At 38.7% G+C, this 20,306-nt stretch overlaps 1 protein-coding gene across 1 annotated transcript; it reads right to left on the reverse strand.

Moving 5' to 3' along the window:
• Nucleotides 1-7,264: 7,264 nt before the first annotated feature.
• On the reverse strand, nucleotides 7,265-19,941 carry mettl1 (methyltransferase 1, tRNA methylguanosine). The gene is made up of 6 exons (XM_020086336.2): nucleotides 19,697-19,941; nucleotides 19,254-19,381; nucleotides 18,839-19,023; nucleotides 11,914-12,027; nucleotides 9,540-9,641; nucleotides 7,265-7,786 (listed from the first exon to the last, which is right to left on the reverse strand). The coding sequence occupies exons 1-6, from the start codon at nucleotides 19,774-19,776 to the stop codon at nucleotides 7,670-7,672; spliced, it is 726 nt and encodes a 241-aa protein (XP_019941895.1). The 5' UTR covers nucleotides 19,777-19,941; the 3' UTR covers nucleotides 7,265-7,669.
• Between the last annotated feature and the right edge of the window lie 365 nt (nucleotides 19,942-20,306).

Consider the following 20,306-nt stretch of genomic DNA (forward strand, 5'->3'; position numbering starts at 1 on the left):
AGTTTGTGTTAAACAGAACAGTTGGGGATAAAGTGCCTCTTCTCCAGAAGTGGTGTTGTTACAGAATAACCAATTCTTCTGCTGACTTGGTGGGTTTCCTAGCGAGAGAGGGAAAATCCTGACCTGATTTCTATTGAACTGGAAGTTGTCCAAAGCACCATGTGTGCAGACTGTGAAGTAACAACCCTGGGGCTGTACTCAGAATCTGCTTTGACATTTGCTCCCTCATTTTGTATACTCTAATCAGAAATCTTAGATCATCCAGTTTCAGAGAAACAGAGGATTAAGTAGCAATCTAAGGTATAAAATAATGAGGCCTGGCGGAAAGCATCTGTGCTCCCTGCGCATTACAGCCCAGGATTTAATATATAGTCTGGTTTTTGTATTCTCATCAAATATATTCTATAAAGTATTTAAACATGGGTCCTGTTTGGAGGTACGTATAACAACATTGGCTAACTTTGATTAATCTAAAATAGGTTTTAGATCTGATGTGTGTTGATTGACATACAGCTGTAAAATCAACTTCATACAAAAAAGCTTATTTTATAAGAATGCATTTCAAATGAATGTGATATTAACCAATGACATTTTCATCCTGTGTTTAATTGCATCCACTTCAGTGAACATTTTATTTCCATCAATATATCTCATCGCTGGGGATGAAATTGAACTATATCGGCTTAAATCCACAAAAGAAAAATCACACAATTATTAAAAACAACATAATGACTTACACTTGTATAAAACATATAAAATCAACAATAGTACCAATATATTTTAGAGAATAAAATTTCAGGAGAATAATTATCAAGACAAATCAGTGCATGTACCAGAAAGTATATCCACCTGGCTCTTTAGTGCCACATGCTGTGACTGAAACATTCCTGGTGGTTTTCTGTTTTCTTTTGGTGATGATTGTGTGTAATTTATCTGAAATATATGATTATCAATCACCTTTAAGCTACTTATTACCCCAATACTATGTCATAACCATTTAAAGTTATGGCCACAATATGCCAACCAAGTGTTACAAGCCCTATAGGTGTGCATGTGAACATGTGCAGCCTGAAGGAGAAAGAAAAAGAAATTTGGGTTGGCGCCTGAGAACAAGCTGTGGCAGCTGAAGAAAGGTAGTTCCAAAAGATGACATATTGGCTTTTCTTCATGTCTACTTAGCAACATGTTGATTTACAGCAATGTCACAGGCCTGCTCTGTTCAGACTGATTTTTGAGAAAATTATTTTATGGAGGTTCTTTTCACTGCAGAATCACATGTCTGTGCAGTCAGCTGCTAGGTTAAAGGGTCACTCCTGACATGACATTTGATTTTTAGCAGCTACACTTGGTGTGATGGGATCTCATGCATCTCTTACTTTGTGTTCTGATCTTTCTGTTCTGGGCCAATCTCATGTGTTAGCACTCAAACAAATGTCCAGGGAAGTGTGCATTGATTTATTTAGCTGAAGGCAATATTAAGTCTGGTTCTTCTGATCTAATTAACGTAGACTTCCTGGTGTCAGAGTATTTCTGCAGTTGTCTGCATGCACTAGGAAGAGAAACTAACTTTGATACACAGAAGTCCTGCATGTGCGTGGAAGCTGAACACATATCAAGAGCATGAACAAGAAACATAAGAGCAGAAAAACAGAGAGACATAACCTATAGGACACACGAACAATGGTGATCATGGACTGTAAAGTTAACGAACATGAAATGTGAGGCAAACATTTGACAACAGATTAAATGAAGCCTCAAGAGGGAAACCGGTAGAATTGGAAGACCATTTTTAAGCACTGCAGCAGTCCCCACTTCTTGACTCACTATTTACAGTAGTTGACCCGAACATGTGAATCAGACTTCTGTATGAGAGGCCACAAAAGAATGTGTGTGTCTGTGACGCTGGGTTATGAGGATGAAAGTGCAGCATTGAGCAAAGATCAAACCTGCTCTGTTAGAAAACGTCTGTCACGAGCATGTTCATGAGACTTCCTGAGTGGGAGATTATCTTCAAGAGGGAAAGATAAACAATGACCTCGGAAATTTACATGAACGCATAAACAACTTCTAAAGGTCAGTGCATGGATGAGTTTTTGGTTTTACACAATGCACTGCAAACAAATCCAACCCATGATTTCATCAGTTGGACTGCTGATTACAAATCAGAATCATTTCAAGCGCCCTCTACACCTCTTGCTTTTCCAGGAAAGATGCGCACATCTGAACATTTTGCTCTGGCACAGCAGCTCAGATGCTCATCTTCAGTTTCTTGTTCGGCAGGTTGGTAACGGAAGACCACACAAGACGCTGACACAAATAAGACTCTCCCCAAAGTGAAACATTTTTAATTAATCTGGCCCTGGCTGAGTAACAGGGGATTAATATTGATTATGAAAAAACATAAGAAATCCTGCAAAAGAATGGCTTCTTTGTACTATCATGTGAACTGATGTGGCCCAGTTGTAGATCATGCTATAGAGCATGGCAGCGATAGCCTAAGAGGTATTTCCCTTTATTGTATTGGCCCAGTGCCCAGAAGTGAGATGGCTATACTCCCAAACTAGTGTGCTAAAGTTCATGGCTGCAGTCTGCCTGTCTAGGTATTAAAGGAGTGCACGCACACACGCACACAAATGTGTGTGCAGAGCTGCACATGAATGAGTTGTTGAACAGTTGTGTGTGTATCAGTTGTCTGTCCTTCATGCTGTTTGAATGGCCGTGTACATGGTCACCTCTTCAACATATCTCAACATGCTCTTATGAATGTTTCATCAGCTAAAGGTTATTTAACCTACACTGAAAGGTTAGAGCACATACCTCCGCCTGGGAAGACAGCTCCCTCTAGTTCAATCAAACTGCACCAAATTTCCCAAACGAATAGATTTCAGTCCTCCAGACATTTTTTATCAAGATCTATAAATTATTCTCTGAGATCTCAAGGAAGATATTAAAAAAACACCCCTTCTCACAATGTTAAAGAAAGGGATTAAAAAAAATCCTCGATCCTCCCTCCGATCCGGATTCATATCAAAATCGAATGGCATCTTTCTTGATCCGCACTGCATCCTTCCACCAAATTTCATTATTATCTGTTAGGTAGTTTTTACAAACAAATAAACTAACAAACAAATGGGTGAAAACATAATTTGGCTAAAAATACATTGGCTGGAAACACATACGAATCACGTTTGTTCAAAGTAAATATTAAAGTTGCTTTGGTCAAGTTTATATTTGTACTACACTGCTGAATGCTGAAGCTAATCTATACATTATTAAATACCCATAACATTAATTTAACTCCATTCACTTTTAAACACAACAAGCTGTTTGTGTTAAATGCAGTAAACATCACATGAATGCATAACCTTGTTCAGCTCTTTATTACCCCCCTTGACACAAATATAAGTTGATTTAATAAAATGAATCTTTTTATTTTTAGTGAGCTGAGTTAACTGTCAGGCAACTGCAGAAATGATCCCTTGGGGTATAACTGCTTTTGCGAATTACTGCACCAAGACAGCCCATAATCTTTTTTTTTTTCATTCCAACCTGCCCCTCAGTGCATTAAAAAAACGTGTTCGGGACATAACGTTCAGAATGTGTTAATGGTGCTTATAGACATAAATCTGTGTGGCAATGAGCTGAGGAGCTGAGGGGTGCACACAGTCACTAACAAGTAACAACAACACTTTACCAAATGTTCAACAGCTGCTCGTCGCCACATGGTGTGATGGTGTATTGAAGAATAAGAATAGAGTGGTAAAACTACACAAATAATGTATTATCACGCATGCAGTAATTGGTCAGGACTGTGCAATTACAATTAAAAAACCCAAGCGAAATAAAAACATTATGCATCTGTTAAGATTAAGAGCCAGAATATGGATTCCAGATGTGTGTTGAACAGTAACAGCATACATGTTTGCAGGCCCGCCTACAGTACATACTGAAGACATAAAGGAAAATGATGGTAATAAATGCTCTGCTTGATCATGTTCACCGACAACTGAAGTTACCACAGGTTCTTTTTCATGTTTGGAAGGAGAGGGTGAGGTGAGGGGTGTTCAGCTGCAACATGCAACTTCAGCATTAAATATCACAAAATTCTACACACTGTACCTTTAAAATAGATCTGCTTTCAACTGAAGCTTGTTTTTAATCTGGCCACTAATGCAGCATTTTAACGTCTGAAGAATTACTTAGAATAAAAGCCGATACACGTCACGTTATTTTATATTGAAACATGTTTGTTGATATTAGGGGATTTGAGGTCATAGAAACGTGGCCTTTGGAGAAATTTTGACCATGACCACAATGTTTGAAGATATGGACAGACTCTTCTTTAACCCTTTTCCATGTCTTATGCCAAAAAATTTAGTAATTCTTCAAAAGGCCATATAAAGAAAAAAAGTGAAAAGAGATACAGAGACAGATTTGCTCAGGCATACAGAGCCAAAAACTCACTGTACTGCACAGGGCACAGTTGCAGCCTAACCTAGTGTGCAGTGGTCCAGACATGACTGATGACCACTGTGTCATATTTCAAACATGTGAGGTTAAATAATGGAGCAGCCATGTTGTTATGTGCAGCAGGTGTAAACAGAGAGGGCTGCAGCAGCTCTACACTCCAGGTTAATTACCGGTGTCCTTCAGAAGCAAAATTTACTCTGAGAGGTTTGAACGGATCACGTTTCCTACAATCTATAATGAACACATGGTAGAGCGGGTCGTTCCCAGTTTGAGTTTGCATGTCCTCCATGTATCCGGGTGGGTTCTCTTTGTACCCCGCCTCCCACCCAATGTCAGCTTTGATTGACACCTGCTCCTCTGACCCTCAAGGATGGATTATTCATAAATTATTAATAATTTTGATTGAACTGTAAAATATCAAGCCTCAATTACATTTCTGTGTTGTAAGGGGAACTAATGTCTATACACATACTGTCTGATAAACCAGCGTAGAGACATTTTATAATCCTAATATATTATATAATTCTGTGGGCATACTTTTTTTTTCATCCAATTAACAGAATTGTAAGTAAGTTTAAAGCCCATTTTAACAGTAAAGGTAGAGGAGAAAAATGTGATGTGTTCTGCCTTAAAGAAAATAATGTGAAGTGTTTTGGGAAGTGTTTGCAACCAAAGGTGGAAATATGGGTTGTTCTGTTGGGCTGTGACTGAAGTAGAAAAGTCATTCGAGCCTGAGGGGAAGCAGCGAGTTGAAGAGATGATTTCAGGTGGAGAAACTACAAAGTCATAGCAGGAAAGAGGTACAGGCTGCTGTGTGAAGCTCGGTAATAACTTTTTTCTCCCCTCGCCTTCATAGTCACAAGCAGTTTGGGGTGAACACAGAACCATTGGGAGAAAATAAATACACAGTGAGCATATTTTCTTTGAAGGACCTGAAGAAAAAAAAAAAAAAAAAGGTTGTAAACTCAGGTCAGGGGAGGTTTCTCATTAGTCCAGACCAGAGAATCCCAAGTAAAACAGGATTTGATGTTGCATTTAGGGCCGCAGGGCTGCAGAGCCACTCTGATGTGGTCATGTTGAATCTCACCAGGGTTGTTGAAGCTGTGGGAAGGAATTTCTGTGGAAGTACAACAGCTCAGTCTGGTTTAGGCTGAGCTTGAAGTGGTGAGCAGACACCCGGAGATAAGCCTCCACCACAGCATCAGTGAGGTGCCAGTGGCAAAAATAAAGTAGGAAATGTGTGATGTGATTGTAAAGAGAAGCAGCAGAAACCTCGGTGGACTCAGTTCAAAAACATCTACAGTGAAACTGGTGAGCGAACACACCACAGATCATATTGTTGGCTTCTGTGGTTAACTGTAGTAAAGGCTTTGTACAAGTGTGGGAGGACTTTAGTTCAGAGTTTAACAAGGACACTGATAAGTTTGTTATACTATAGTGTAAAGGTGTAGCTAAGCATTGGGAAGCTTAGCTTAGCATTAAGACTGAAAACCAGACGGAACCGGTAGAAGGATGTGGTCTGGGTCACGGAAGAACTAAGTCAATGTTGGTGCTGATCTGGATCAGAGGGTGGATCCAGGATTTTGTTTTACCTTCTTTAACAATGTGAGGGTGTTTTCCAAAATTATGTTGATTTCTCAGAGAATTATTCACAAAAAAATAAGACATGTTCAGTTGCACATCCAAACGAAAATCCAGATGTGGTGAAATTAACATGGTTTCATAAGAGAAATGTTGGGCCTTGGTGAAGGAATGTACTCTAGTTACATCCATTCTACTTTCTGTGTTTAATTGTGTTTTTGGAGTGTTTGTCTATTTGGTTGTGTTGTATTTAAAGCATATGCGTTGTCATTTTGTTTCTATTTTTTTTATTATCTTATCTTTTGTTTATGTTGCATAGGTTTCAGTGCGTTCAGCTCTTGCCCACCACACATTTTATATTCATGTATCACTGAGAAATTGTGCAGGAAAGATTGACTAAAAAGGATTAAATGCACAGATGGTGATTTGGTAAAATTATCCAAATTTTTCTCTCAAAAATGGCAGATTTGAGGAAAGAATTAAAAATAAATATCTGAGTGTTGCAATTACTTGCAATTTTCCAGTGTCTGGGTTTCTGTCATTAGGGCATGTGCTGTCCTGTTTTTAATCACCAGCCCCTGCAGCAGCAAAAGGGCGTCAAACCTGCACTGTCCCGTTTCTAGACTCTTGACAGACAAAATTACCAACCTGTAATATACAGCAAAAATCATAATCATGACTTCACAAAGATCCTCAGCCCAGGCATATGTAGTCTTTAAGGGCATGTTCCATCTTGCAGAAACATCTTTTATGGTCAGTAAGTGGGTTTAAAATGAGTGAATCTAACTACATTAGACTACATTAAGTACAATTTGGTTATCTATAAGTGTCTTTACACATAATCACATTTATTCCTGCAGGCAACAGCAAACTGGTATATCTTTAAACCAGGCAATGACTCATTAAGCAAACACATACTGTAGATCGTTGGCAAACTTCCATGTGTAACACATTTCATAGTCAGCCACCAACACTGCTAATTAACATGAAGTTTAAGTTATATCCTCACATGGACATTTGAATCACTTTAAAACTATTTTTGAATTAACACAAAACACAGAGGCTTTGTTTCTTGAAGCTTGATTAGAAATGACTGTATTAAACCTAACCTTCTGAGTATCTAGGGCACGGACTGTCAACAGATCCAGGTTTTTCTTTTTTATGTGTCCTGTTAAGTGAGATGGCCCAAAATTACTGGAACACAAGACACAAATTAAAGTTGTTTGTGTTCATTTACAAACCATGTAAATGAACACTAGATTTGATTTACTGAGAATACTAAATTTACAGTTTTACAGGAAATAAAAAAAAAACAGCACTGTCAATTCAAGAAAAAGAAATGAAACAATGATCTTTGAAAAAAGAGGCAAAAGTTAAAAGAAGCTTCTGAAAAGAGCTTACACGTCAGTCCTGAATACAGATCCTGTGTGAATGTGAATGAAGGAAATAAATAACGTGACAAAAAAAAAATCCTCCATCAGGAAATGAAGCAAAACTTTATAAAACAAAAACGGTGTTCATCTGCAAGCCCTCACCTCCGTTTCCACAGAGTGAGCAGTTCATGAATGACTGTGTAAGACCATTACTCCAGTTTCCTTCACATCCAAAGTGTTGGGTCTTAATTAAAATTCTCAATCCGCCGGAAAACAGCGAGGAAATTCTTCCCTCCGTTTCTCTGCACTTTCTTTCCTTCTTCTGTACATGTACCCAAACGACTGATGATAACGTCCCCGACCTGCCAAGAGAACGTTTCTCAATGTTAATTTAACAAATACACATGCGTTTATTACTATTATACTTGAGAGCCAGCCAACCAAACATTTGGACCGTCTATCTCAATTTTTTTTTTTTTTTTTTAAAGCAAGAATTAACATTGTGAGACATATGCCTACTCACTTTGTTGCCAGGAGTGTTATACGAATGATACCACTCTCATATATGTAAAAAGTCCTAAAACATAATTAGCTAATCTTGGTTTATATCAAAGATTAAGGTTAAAACAGTCCACCTCCCAATCTCTGAATCTTATTAATGAACATTTAAATTGTATCTTATTAGTTTAATCTGTACAAACAAAAATGTAAACTTTTAACTTTCAAACTTTTGATTTGAGAGATGCCACGACCTTTATTATTAGTCTTTATGGTAACGCCACGCTCATTAAATGTTGATCAGAGAGTCAAGGGTGATGACTGTTCACATCACAAATCAAGTTGTAATTCTAAGGTGAGGATAATGACACAAATATGGCTGATGATGGGGCTGATAGTCTTATCATTAAACATCTAATCTAAACAATGTGCGAGCATTTCTATGTCTGAACAACTGGACTTTTTCTGCTCTTCTTTGAACAAAGATTGTACCGAGGTAAACATTTTTTTAACATCATTCGATATTGAGATAAATGTCATATTTGTTATTGTTTAAAGAGTCATTTTTGCTCCTGAGTGAAGGTTGTGGTTTTAAACTCTTCGTCATGAGCACAAAGTGACAAACACTTGACAAATAGCAAAACATTTTACAAATCTGAGGTTGATCAATTATGTTACACCTCGTCACTGTGCTTACACAATGCATAAGCATTATTAGCTCCACCAAGAAGGTATTGTTTTCATTTAGTTAGTTAGTTTTGTTAGTTAGCAGGAATACAACGAAACTTGTAGGATGCAGTATGAGTCAAGAAAGAACCTGTTAAATTTTGGAGGGGATCTGAATAAATGGGCGTATATGAGAATTTTGTTTCACTTTCTCTGCAGTGTTTCCCACAGAGTTTAATCTATGGCAGTTGTGGGGCTGCATGTGCACACGTACAACCAAGATCTAACATGACAGAGAGAATTGCATTACATGCCACTTGCAGTTACATGCAAAAACTGAAACTATGAGGTCTGATTGTCTGCGTGGACAGTAACAACTTTGTGGACGATAGCACGAGTGAGCACGCTGCAAATAGCACTGCACACAGCTATACAATACAGCATTGGAGCAAAACACCAAGTTCTCTTTTGAAAAGTGTAAAAAAATAATAATTGTGGGTTGGATATGAAACTGTGAGGGACAAATATAACAGACTACACAGTCTGGATTGTTAAAACACTTAATCATGGTGAGATAGGGCGTTAGCCTTGGAAGAGATGTGCTCTCAGAGTTCTCCTTGTATCTATATGTATTTTACTTTTGTTATATTGCTATCATTGAAAATTGTGATAATTATTGATGTTTTATCACCCAGCTCTAAGTTTTTCCCACATCTCTGACATGGTATGAAATAATAATAGTATAAAAGTTTCTAGCTGCTGGTGTTATAGAGACATGTAACAGTGGTTTTAATTTTCTCATCTGACTAAGACAGTAAGAAGTGCAATTCCTAAAATATTCCTTCCTAAAAATTCTGATCTTGACTTTGACCTCTTTTCCTACAAAAAGATTAACAAATGCTGTTGTCATGACCAGTAAACAGAGCAATGGAGAGCTCCACGTTAACATACCAGTTCTTCATCAGACATGCGTGTAAACAGTGGATGTTCAGTGAAGTGCTTCACCATCCAGAGGTGAACTTCCTCCACATCTGTGATCGTGTACACCAAACCCTGACAAGAACACAAACAAAGGGAGGTTAGTAACACACACTTCTGGGAATAAGACCTGTCTAGACCTGTCTACACATCAGGTTATCAATCACAGAACAAACTCATTACTCTGATAAAGTAAACTAAATACAAACTTTAATTATCTTAACATTTTCAACCATTAGCAGCTGCAGAGTGAGGAGAGCAATGGTCCGAGCCAAAAGGATAAAAATAAACTACAGACAGCACAGAGGTTAATCACCTGTGTCATGACAGTTTACTTTGCAGGCTGGACAGATAACGTTACTAGAACAAGGGTTTCTTAGAAAAAACTGCAATGGCACAGTTTTCCACACTAGTGCATGTTGGCGCATATGATTTTTTTTCTTTTTCAGAGAAGCCAGAATGAGTTTGTGTGTCTGTGTGTTGTCTGCACAAATAAACATTAATATTTTACCACTTCAGGTTTAGTTTCAATCAGAACACTTTTGATACTAGTGCAGTGGCCTGTTTGGAATGGGCTGTTTGTTTGCTGGGTGGTGATGCTCGTTGCAGCTTTCTTCTCTGAAACTGTTACTAAGTGACCTGCAGCAATTAAATGACCAGCTGCTGGACTCAGCCCACCAAACTCTGAAGCTGTATCACCGCTGCTCCACAACGAGCCGTTCATCTGTTTATTCAAAGTTCAGTGAAGCTCGACTCACACTGAGAATCAATTGATGTGAACACATTATTTGCGTTGATGAGTCCGAGCAGTGTTTCAACAGGTCGTCTGTCTATGCAAAGTTTATTAATGCTGAACATATCGTGTCACAACCAATTCATTGGGCCATTAACAATTCACATGCCAAGTGTGAAGTCCATGAGTTGAACGGTTCTTGAGATATGTGAGCTACAGACAAACAGATTTCTGGAATTATATAGATATAAAGTACTCACTAATAAACAATTCACTCAGGTTGATATGAAAGAGTTTCGATAAATACAGCTTTTGACTGCAGTTATGGCTGCGTTTCAAAGCTGAAGGCGGTTGTAGAACACACAAGCAAGCACACACACACAAACACAGAGCAAAAACGATACAAACTCATTCACACACAAGCCCTCCATTGTTTTCCACCACTTCCATCAGCAGTGGGACACTCAAGTTGTTTTCAAGTGTCCCACTGCTGCTCTGACAGCTCTGACAGGCCGGAGCAGGGCGTGTACAGACATCAGCCAGCTGCAGGCCACACCGCTCACTTCATTTTACTCCAGTAAATTCATGGATTTCTGCACGCTGCAATCAACCGATAAAATGATGATGAAACTGGCAATCTGTTGCACAAGTATTAAGTCAGTTTTTAGATTTTTCTGTTCTATTTAATCAATGAATTGAATACAATTCTCTTTCATTGTGCTGAAGTAATGGTAAGATGATATTGATTGAACCTGCAGATATGGAAAAACTCATAATGGGATGGGAACTCAAGAATCTTAAAGCATAATCTTGTTGATATTGTTTTATTTTGTCAACAAACAACTTGATCCTTCTTAGTAATGCGTAGCCATTAATACTCACTTAGGCACCAAATGTGCTTTGGTTCGCTGCTTAAAGGTTCAGTGTGTAGAATTTAGTGACATCTAGAGGTGAAGTGTCATGTTGCAGCTGAATACTCCTAACCTGTATATGCGTTTTGCAATTAAATATCAGCCTTGCGATTTTTCAGAGGTGAGGTAACATCCTCTAACTGCTTATTTCGTCCATTGACAGCCCCAATCCTTACACCACTTTACGCAGAGTTTCTGCAGGTTGCAACAAGTTAAATATAAGAGGTGTTGAGACGATTAGAAATTCAATCTAAGACCTATGTACAAGAGCTATAAATGATTATGAGAGTCTCAGAATTACCATACGTGATGTGTTTGAGTCAGCAAAACACTTTGAATTTCAGGGGTAAACAGCACTGCATCCAAATGCAACACAACCCTCCATAGGCATAGTGCTGAGTAGATAATGAGTGACTTTCCTTTTTTTAGGTGAACTATCCCTTTCAGTATTATTGATAAAGAACTATTATATATACTAAAGTTCAGACTATGTACTAAGGACATTTCTGTAGGAAAATGTTTTTTTAAGCACAATGTAGAGCTTTTAAAGACCCAGCAGAATCCCTGATACAACATAAACCTCATATATCAGAAGCTGAAACAATAAATTACACAACAAAAGTTGATCAAAATTTTCATAGAGTATTGTTGATTGACTATTTATTTCAGCACTAGTTGCAGCGTGTCTTACTCATATACATACCCCGACTCTCAGTGTGTAGGCATACTCTGCCAACAACGTGGGACTGATGATCCTCCACTTGTGCTTGGTCTTCTTAAAGTGAGGGTCAGGGAAGAGGAAGAACATCTTACTGAGCTGGAAGAAAGAAAGAAAGAAAGAGTTCTATTATCCGAGTTGTTCAAAATTTAACATTGTATTTTCTTTAAATCTACTTTGATACTGTGGCTCTCAAATGTATAAATGTCATCACTTAAATGTGACCCTCATAATATTTTATGGTTGGCTGTTAAGCACCGTGGCGTGTGAAACTGGAATTTCCCTCCTTGATTTTTTCCCCCCACAAAGTTCCCCAGGTCTTTGACAAGTGTACAAGTGCAGGCTCCATTGAAATTAGTCTGGCTGATACATTAAAACATTTCCAGTGACTTATTAGTTTAAATAAATAATGTCAGGTAAAGACAGAGACAGCAGCCTCAGGGGCCACATCAGTGCTGATGGAAAAAACCTTAATACTTATTATTTTAGGTTTGCAAAACATACTAAGAATAAGAAAAAGAAAAAGAAGGGTAAAAAAACAATATCAGATCTGTAAAATATGCTGTTTCAATACATCATCATGCTTGTGAGAAGGGATTGTAGTTTTAGCTAGTCTGGGTGGTCGACAGTTCTTCCCTTTGACAAAATCTGGCTGGTGAAAAGGAAGTAACATTAAAGCTGCAGCTGAATAAGTATTCACCTCTGGTATTTTAATATAAGTTGTTTAATATAAGTGATGCAGTTTATGAATGCATGAAAGTGTAGCACCTTAATGCAAACTCAAGCCAGAGCTTTTTGTTCCTCTCAACCAATTCAAATCTTGGCATGATGGCAAGGACCCTATCATTATATTATGTCAAGCAGCGTATCAAAAATAAATAAAAAAACGTGTTTTAATATGAAACACCTCCATAATTTGTACTCCATAAAAGTGGCCATTAATGTCCTGTGTTCATTTCCTAGTTTAAAATCACCCAGGGCGTTTGAGGTGAATTTTTTTTATCCAGTGTACCTAAATTAACCCTGGTACACTAAGCCCACTGTGTAATGTAATGCGAGTTTCGACAAGTCATAGATTACCGCAGCTAATTGGAACGGATAAATGTCGTCTTACATCGCTCCATACTCAGCTGATGCGATGCATTGCGTGTCAGTCAATGACTCCATTGTTGTGAAATACTGGATTCATGGAACAATCTGTATAAATTAATTTTAACATGAGGAAAGTATAACTACTATAACTATTAATGCAGCAATAACACTATAGTTTTACTACATTTACAATTGCTCTTCATTACTTTCTATTACTCCATCTGCTCCACATGCTACAAACCTAACAAGCCTGTAGTTAGAAACATGGTTCCAAAGTGTGAGGCATGTTAACTACTGGACAGGTGAAGTCAATTCTTTAGTTTTTATTGTGCAATGAAAATACATCCAGGCATTTACATGTAGAAGTGACAAATAACATGAGCTTTAGCCCCTTTTGTATCATACTGCTTTATTTCAGCTTAGAGAAAATAATGCAACAGATTGTCTTAAGGTAAATATTTGTTTTCATAACCCTTACTTAAAATAGAGGCATAAACACTGGACACTGTGCAATAGCCTCAACACAACTTTTTTAATAACTTGTCAATTGTTTACTTTTTTTAACCTGTAATGCTGCTGGAATTTTAATTTCCCTGAAGGAGTCTTCCCAAAGGGATCAATAAAGTTCTATCTAATCTAATCTCTAGTCTAATCTAAAGCCTGTGACCCGTTGCCGTCACCAAACTGTAGCATTCTTCATTTGTGATGCTTTTACAGCAGCCTATTTCCGTTTCAGGTCTTTGTTACATTGTTTACATTTGATCATGTGAGGTTTGGTTTCACATTGCAATTTAGGGAGCGCACTTAAAGGGATAGTTCACAGAAAAATGAAAAGTGACTCATTATCTACCCACTATACCGATGGTCCACAAAACACTTCTGGAGTCTCGGGGTAAACAGTGTTGCCCTCCATCGGCATAGTGGTGAGTAGATAATGAGGTAATTTTCAATTTTAAAGATGTAAGACATGCATACGTCCTGTCGCCATCATCTATGTCAGCTGGGTCTACATATACTCAACATTAATTGGTTTGTGGACAGTGCATCTGATGTTGAAGGTTGCAATCTGTGGATAATTGACTGAGAAAATGAAAATGAATGACCTAGCTCATTGTTATGGTATTGCTGATGAGTTTGGAAATATTTCTCCGACAATTGGCAGACAAAAAGTCTCTGTACATTTTTGAATTCACTCTGCTGCAGCCGTCAAGGTTTTCTATTTACAATAAAGATTAGTGAGCATGTTCTGGAAGTAGCAATGAAATCCCAAGCCATAACACCACCTTCACTATGCTTCACAGGTCCATTTAATTCCTGGCATTAACCGTCGTTTCAACTGATCCAATCAGACGTGAACAGCTGTAAATTATGGCAGTTCATACCTGCCATTAGAGTCTCCAGTGACCACTCACTTCCCCACACTATATGCAATCATTTCTGTTCATGAAAATATTGTTTTTAGCCAGAGTATGACAAGGGATCAGTTGTGTTTTGGTGTGAGTGTGTGAGAGGGGGAGAGAGAGAGGGGCAAGGGGAAGCTGAGCAAATGAATGTGCTGTGCACAGCTGATCAATGCAATTGGATTTTACAAATTTATAATAGTAACAAGAAAACATAGAAAATCAATATGTGGTAGTCAATATTGATATTGTGGAAAAGTGGGAAAATATTTTCAGTCCATTATTAACTGCAGGTCAGAGTATGTCCGCTGAGTGGGTGGTCCTTCAATGTGGCCCTGTACAAATTCCCCTTCACACTGCTAAAAGAACATGGTCGACTGTGTCCCAGACCACCTCCAAATGTGGTTTGAGTGGTCAAATCTCAAATACGCCCTTAATGTTTCCTGGGTGCTCACGACTGGACTCAGCACTCTCTGCTTCTCATTGGATCACCCGACCATGAACAGATCCTTTCTTTCCACACAATTTAACCTTTCTCAGCCACTTTGACCTTTCCATTTCAGAGATTTTACAGTTTATCTCTGTACTTAATTCCAATCTGGCTGTCTCATTCTTACTGAAGATGAATGGTTTGCATCTTGTGGTCTATCCTTATATTTCTGTTTTCAAAGTCCTCTTGGAACCGTGGTTTGTGATACCTTTCCCCTTGTTGTCTGAAGGCTGGTGGGGATGTCACTAACTATTATTATTTCCTGCTGTTGTGGTCCTTGGACGACCAAGTGTGTTGCTTGGTTAAATAGTAGTTCCTTTCTTTTTGCAGGACATAACAGATTGTTGTAGTGGTGAAAAATCAAAAAATCAAAAACTGAAATATTGCATTGTTTTCAGACCTTTCAACCCATCCTTCGAGGAGATTTCAGCTTTGAGTAATCTTGAGTGTGATGGGAAAAGCTTTGTACTCCTGGATTTTAATAATTTTCTTCCATTCCTCTGTGCAGATCCTCTCAAGCTCTATCTGGGTGGATGGGGACCGTTGGTGGACACCTATTTTTAGGTCTTTCCAGAGAAGATCGATTGGGTTCAAGTCAGGCATCTGGTTGGGCCCCTCAAGGACTTTCACAGATTTTCCCATTGTGTTGGCTGTGTATTTGGGGGGTCATTGTCCTGTTGTGAGATGGCCCTTCAACCCAGTGTGAGGACTGAGTGCTCTAGACCATGTTTTCAATGTTAGTGTTTCTATACGTTTTTCTGTTCACCTACACAGCAGGATGCTATCACCCCCATGCTTCCCCGTTGGGATGTTATTGGGCAAGTGCCAGAAGATGAGCGATACCTGGTTTCCTCCAGTCAAGACAATCAGAGTCCTGGTTATTCCAAACCTCATTCCATTTAAAAATGATGTTGACTCATGGGAAACTTCAATGCTGCAGAATGTTTCAGTAGCCTTTGCCACATCTATGCCTCAAGTGTTCTGTCAGAGTTCAGTGTCTGAGCTTTTCAGGAGACCTTAAACCTTAAATAGACAGATGCCTTTCAAAACATGTCGAATCAATTGAATTTAGAAAAGGTTGAATTCAATTGACGAGTAAAAACATCTCAAAGAAGATCAAGAGAAATGGGAGGCACCTGAGCTAAATTAAATCGACCCATGTCAGTATAATTTAGTTAATACCATGCGTGGGCTCCAGGCTGCTAGAATATACTATATAGCATTAAAACAGATAAACTACAAGCTAAGCTGTCAAACCTGGACATTTTTCTGTACGTGATGGACTTCACTACATGTTTTGACAGACTGCTTGTGTTTCTGTCTTTAAAGCATTTACTCTTTCTACTCTAGTCTTAGCATTAACCAAGCTTTTGAACATTTAATCCTTTCTGCCTTTTCCACAAACCGAAGGGTCTGTCTGTCTGTGTGTGTGTGTGCGTGTGTGTGTGCGTGTGTGTGTGTGTGTGTGTGTGTGTGTGTGTGTGTGTGTGTGTATTGGGAATAGCAAAAAAACGAATCAAGCTAGCATACTTCCACACCCACCATGTGTGATAATCAAAAGCATGGATAATCATGCTAGCGTAACAGAATCAGAGGCATGACATGTAAGACGTGTGTGTCTCTCACGCCCTATCAACTCTCCCTATTACACAAACTCCAGCTATGTAACTACTGCAGAATAAAGGAGCAATAGAAGAAGAGAAGAACCATAATGTTGGAGCTTCTTGATTCTACAGTATTTAATACTTGAGTCCCATGGTCATAATAAAATAGCTTTCTGTACCCATCCTTATATCCCACTTACTGCTCTAATGTGACGGTTTGTGATGACGCTACTTGCATCTGATTTTCCAGGTTCGGGTCAGTCTTAAGTGGAACTCAATCTTTGTAACAGCATGTTTTTTAAAAGACAGGATCACATCAGTTTGTCTAAATAGACCCAAACTTAAGTGAATAGTAAAATTCTCAGGACTGTTTATAGAACTCCAACAGATGGAGGTTTTTGTTGTTTTGCAACTCAATGATTTCTTGTTGAAACCTCTCACTAAAAGCCTAAAGGAGTTTTGCTAACTCACCCGTGTTTTATTGGGGTGTCATACCAGGTTTTTTTATTCTTGCAGATAATCAAAATTCACAGTATTACTCCTTTGCAGTTGCACTTGCCACAGCACGCATGGCTGGCAAAGACAGCAATTCCCATCTCATATCAAGCTTGGAGGTAATTCCACACAAAAACTACTGGTTGGTGGTATTTATCATATCTGTTTTTTCATCACAGGCCAGAGAGAAATATTTGTGCCATATCAGTTATTTCCTTTGTCAGGTTTGAGCAACTCCGCAGCAGCAATAAAGCTATTTTACAGATTCTAAATGAGGTTTTAGCCTCTTGGCTATTAGATTACTTACCGCAAAACTTGCATGCAAAGAAGGCTGCGGTCTTGTGAGAGCTACTTGTTGTGCACCCAAACTCTGACAATGACCGTTAAATCTATCCAAGTGTATCTGTCCCTACAACTCTTCCAGTTTAGCTTGTTTTGAGCCATTATGATGCTTTGGCCTTTTTCATCACTTAGTAAGTTTGACATTCCAGATCTACACGTGACAGCTACGTGTGTGTCTCATTCACCCCGACTGGGACCTGACAGGCAAACAGCCTGAAGGGACCACCCTGTAGGACACGTTAGTCTACTAGATTGTTATTTTCTTTTATCAAAGGAAAAAAAAATCATGGCTGTCATGAGGATTTTTATGTATTTCTGAGTGGCTTTTGGGACCAGATCAAACAGTCCTGTTGGCTGCACACACCCGCTCCTGCTATAGTGAGTACATAAAGGTTTAATTAACCCAATTATTTCTAGTATCTAATAAGCAGACACAGTTTTGGTTTTATTTTCCACGATGTCGCATTGAGATTTCTGACACTGTCCAAATGGATAGAGGTGATTGGAATTTGTGTCCATGGATAATTTCAGAGTAATCTTTGGTTTACTCAGTGTAACAAGGTCTCTAATGTTATAATGACATGGTGTGTATAGAGGCTTTGTAGAAATGCATCTGTATGTGGTGTGGTTCACTAAACCTTTGTCAAAGAAACCATGTCTCTCCAACACTTCCCTAAATGAACCACAATGAGTCGAGTATCAGACCTGACTATCAGTGGGCATTAATCTTCACAACCAAATACAGAAATCAGTAACTTAATGTCTTGGATTAGTAAAACAATCTATACAGCTCTGGATAGATTTCCAGTTTCTCTATAGTCTTACAGATGAAGTCAGCTGTATAGTCTACTGGTCTGTTAGTATTTAGGAATCATTCATTCTGATTGGATGGAGCGTGGATTCACTTCAAGTGACTGGACAGGCAGGTGCTGTAAACAAATATTGTAATATTAAACCAAAGGTAGAGGTAGAGTTTGGAAACAATGTAACCTAAAATAATTTAAGTTTAATCGCTTCATGAGAACCATGTGTATTGCTTTTATATTAAAAAGTGTATGTATCTGGATGTAACAAATCAATTAACAGAGGCAGAAGAGAGTGCATTAGAAATTACATTAGCCAGATGATGATAGTGTATGATTAGATTCAGTGTTTAAATTGTATAAAGCATTTTAAGGAAAATATCAAATACATTTCAAATTTAAAAAGAAAAAAAAAAAGAAAAGCTAAGACGTCCTAGTGTGTTTATGTGAAATTATTAGGACTTGAAAAGATTGAATTTGAAATGAGTTTTCTCAAAAAGATAATTATTTATCATATTGTTATTGTTTTCTTTGGCAACAAGTTGTTAGTAACTGGAACTGGAACACAAGATTTGATGAATCATAATAAATCCTGTGATCTCAAGATCATAACGCATCTCCTGCCCCAGGAGCCAATCAGGATAACCTTTCCTGTCAGCAGCAAACACCCAGATGCAGACCTACCTGTCCTTTAGTGAAGAAGTTGGGCAGATACTTCATTGCATTGCTGCGAAGGCAGGCGATGTTCTGGTAGCTCCCTGGTTCAGCAGCACGTAGGGATTTGATACGATCCTGAACATAATCCGAAACTTTGACCCGGATCTCCAGGCCCAGGATGAGATTCTCTGGAAAAAGTGGAGATAACTCCACTGAGGTAAAGTAAAACATGGACAAGAGAAACCATGAGACACGAATATGGTGGATGTGAAGAGAATGTAGAGCAAAACTATTGTCCTGTTCAGACCTGGTATTAACATCCGTCCTGAGAGATCTGATAACAAGTGACATCTCCAAGTTTGTCACTCAGGACAGATGTTAGCACCAGGGCGTAACAGGATCTGAGACGCACTGCATCTGGTCAGATCAGAGACATATCTACCTAATAGACCTCCATATCCACATCCAATGTCTGCAAACTCCACCCGGGGGGTCTCTCTCTCAGGCTGGTCTCCAGTGAAGACTTGTGGATACAGCGTGGACCAGTCCATTTCCTCTGGACACACAGGACTGAGGAGGACAGGGGACAAAACAGTGAAGAAACACAAACAGTCCCCGGGACATCTTTTTTTACAGTGGGGGTGTGGAAAGAGAAATGTAGAAAGTAGCTGTATTATAAGAGAGTGAAGTTAGGAATGGATACAATCTTCTTACACATATAAAAGCTGATCAAACCTTCTGAGGGGGTTTGTGTTGCTGCCATTTCTTCTACATGTATAAATAATCAGCAGGAGCAGACAGAGGTAAACAGTGTGGCTGTATGAAGACACAGTGTATGAGTGTTGGTATTAAAGCGTTAAAGTGAGACACGTGGACGTCACTCACTAGTCAAACGAGTGATGAGCCATAGGGTTCGAATGGGCTCGCTGCCTGTAGAACTTCTTCTGAGGCATTGACGAACTCATGGTGGAGTCACACGATTCAAACGGCACTCACGACAATATCCACCCCGTCACCTTAATGCGAGATAAACACAGGGCCGTGTTTCCACGCGAGTTGTTACTAGTTTACTTTCCCTGCATGTGAGAAGGTCGCGGCGTGATGTCGTCATCACTTAGCGTCTTCACTGTGGTGTTGGGGGGGGGGGTTGCCAGGTTTGGTCCATCCTCCTCTCTGGTTCGTTTACTGTGCAGAGGTGGACATTGTTCATGATTGAGTGTGATCACACAAAGTTTCCGAACAGTATCCGGAGATGTTCTTAAACTTTCAAAAATAAAAATAGACTCTTACACTTATGTAGTTTAAACTGCCCTTGTTACTTATTACTGATAAAGAACAGTTTTTTTCTTACCTCAATATAGTGTAGCCTAAGTTACCCCCCACCCCACCCTCCCCTTTTGTGTTTATATGTAACTCTGTATATGCACTTAAGTGTGTATATACTGTATGGATGTATAGCTACTTTGTGTATACTGAGTAATTTCTCTGTTTTATT

The sequence above is a fragment of the Paralichthys olivaceus genome, chromosome 2, assembly GCF_024713975.1.
Source record: "Paralichthys olivaceus isolate ysfri-2021 chromosome 2, ASM2471397v2, whole genome shotgun sequence".
Classification (NCBI taxonomy): Eukaryota; Metazoa; Chordata; class Actinopteri; order Pleuronectiformes; family Paralichthyidae; genus Paralichthys; species Paralichthys olivaceus.

What these genes read in the sequence shown, in the direction of transcription:
- mettl1 (XM_020086336.2), bottom strand. Translation starts at nt 19,776, where the DNA reads ATGAGTTCGTCAATGCCTCAGAAGAAGTTCTACAGGCAGCGAGCCCAT. An exon ending in GCTCATCACTCGTTTGACTA is followed by an intron (nt 19,382 to 19,696) that starts GTGAGTGACGTC and finishes TGTCCTCCTCAG; the next exon opens with TCCTGTGTGTCCAGAGGAAA. An exon ending in GCATGTCTGATGAAGAACTG is followed by an intron (nt 7,787 to 9,539) that starts GTATGTTAACGT and finishes TTCTCTTGGCAG; the next exon opens with GTCGGGGACGTTATCATCAG.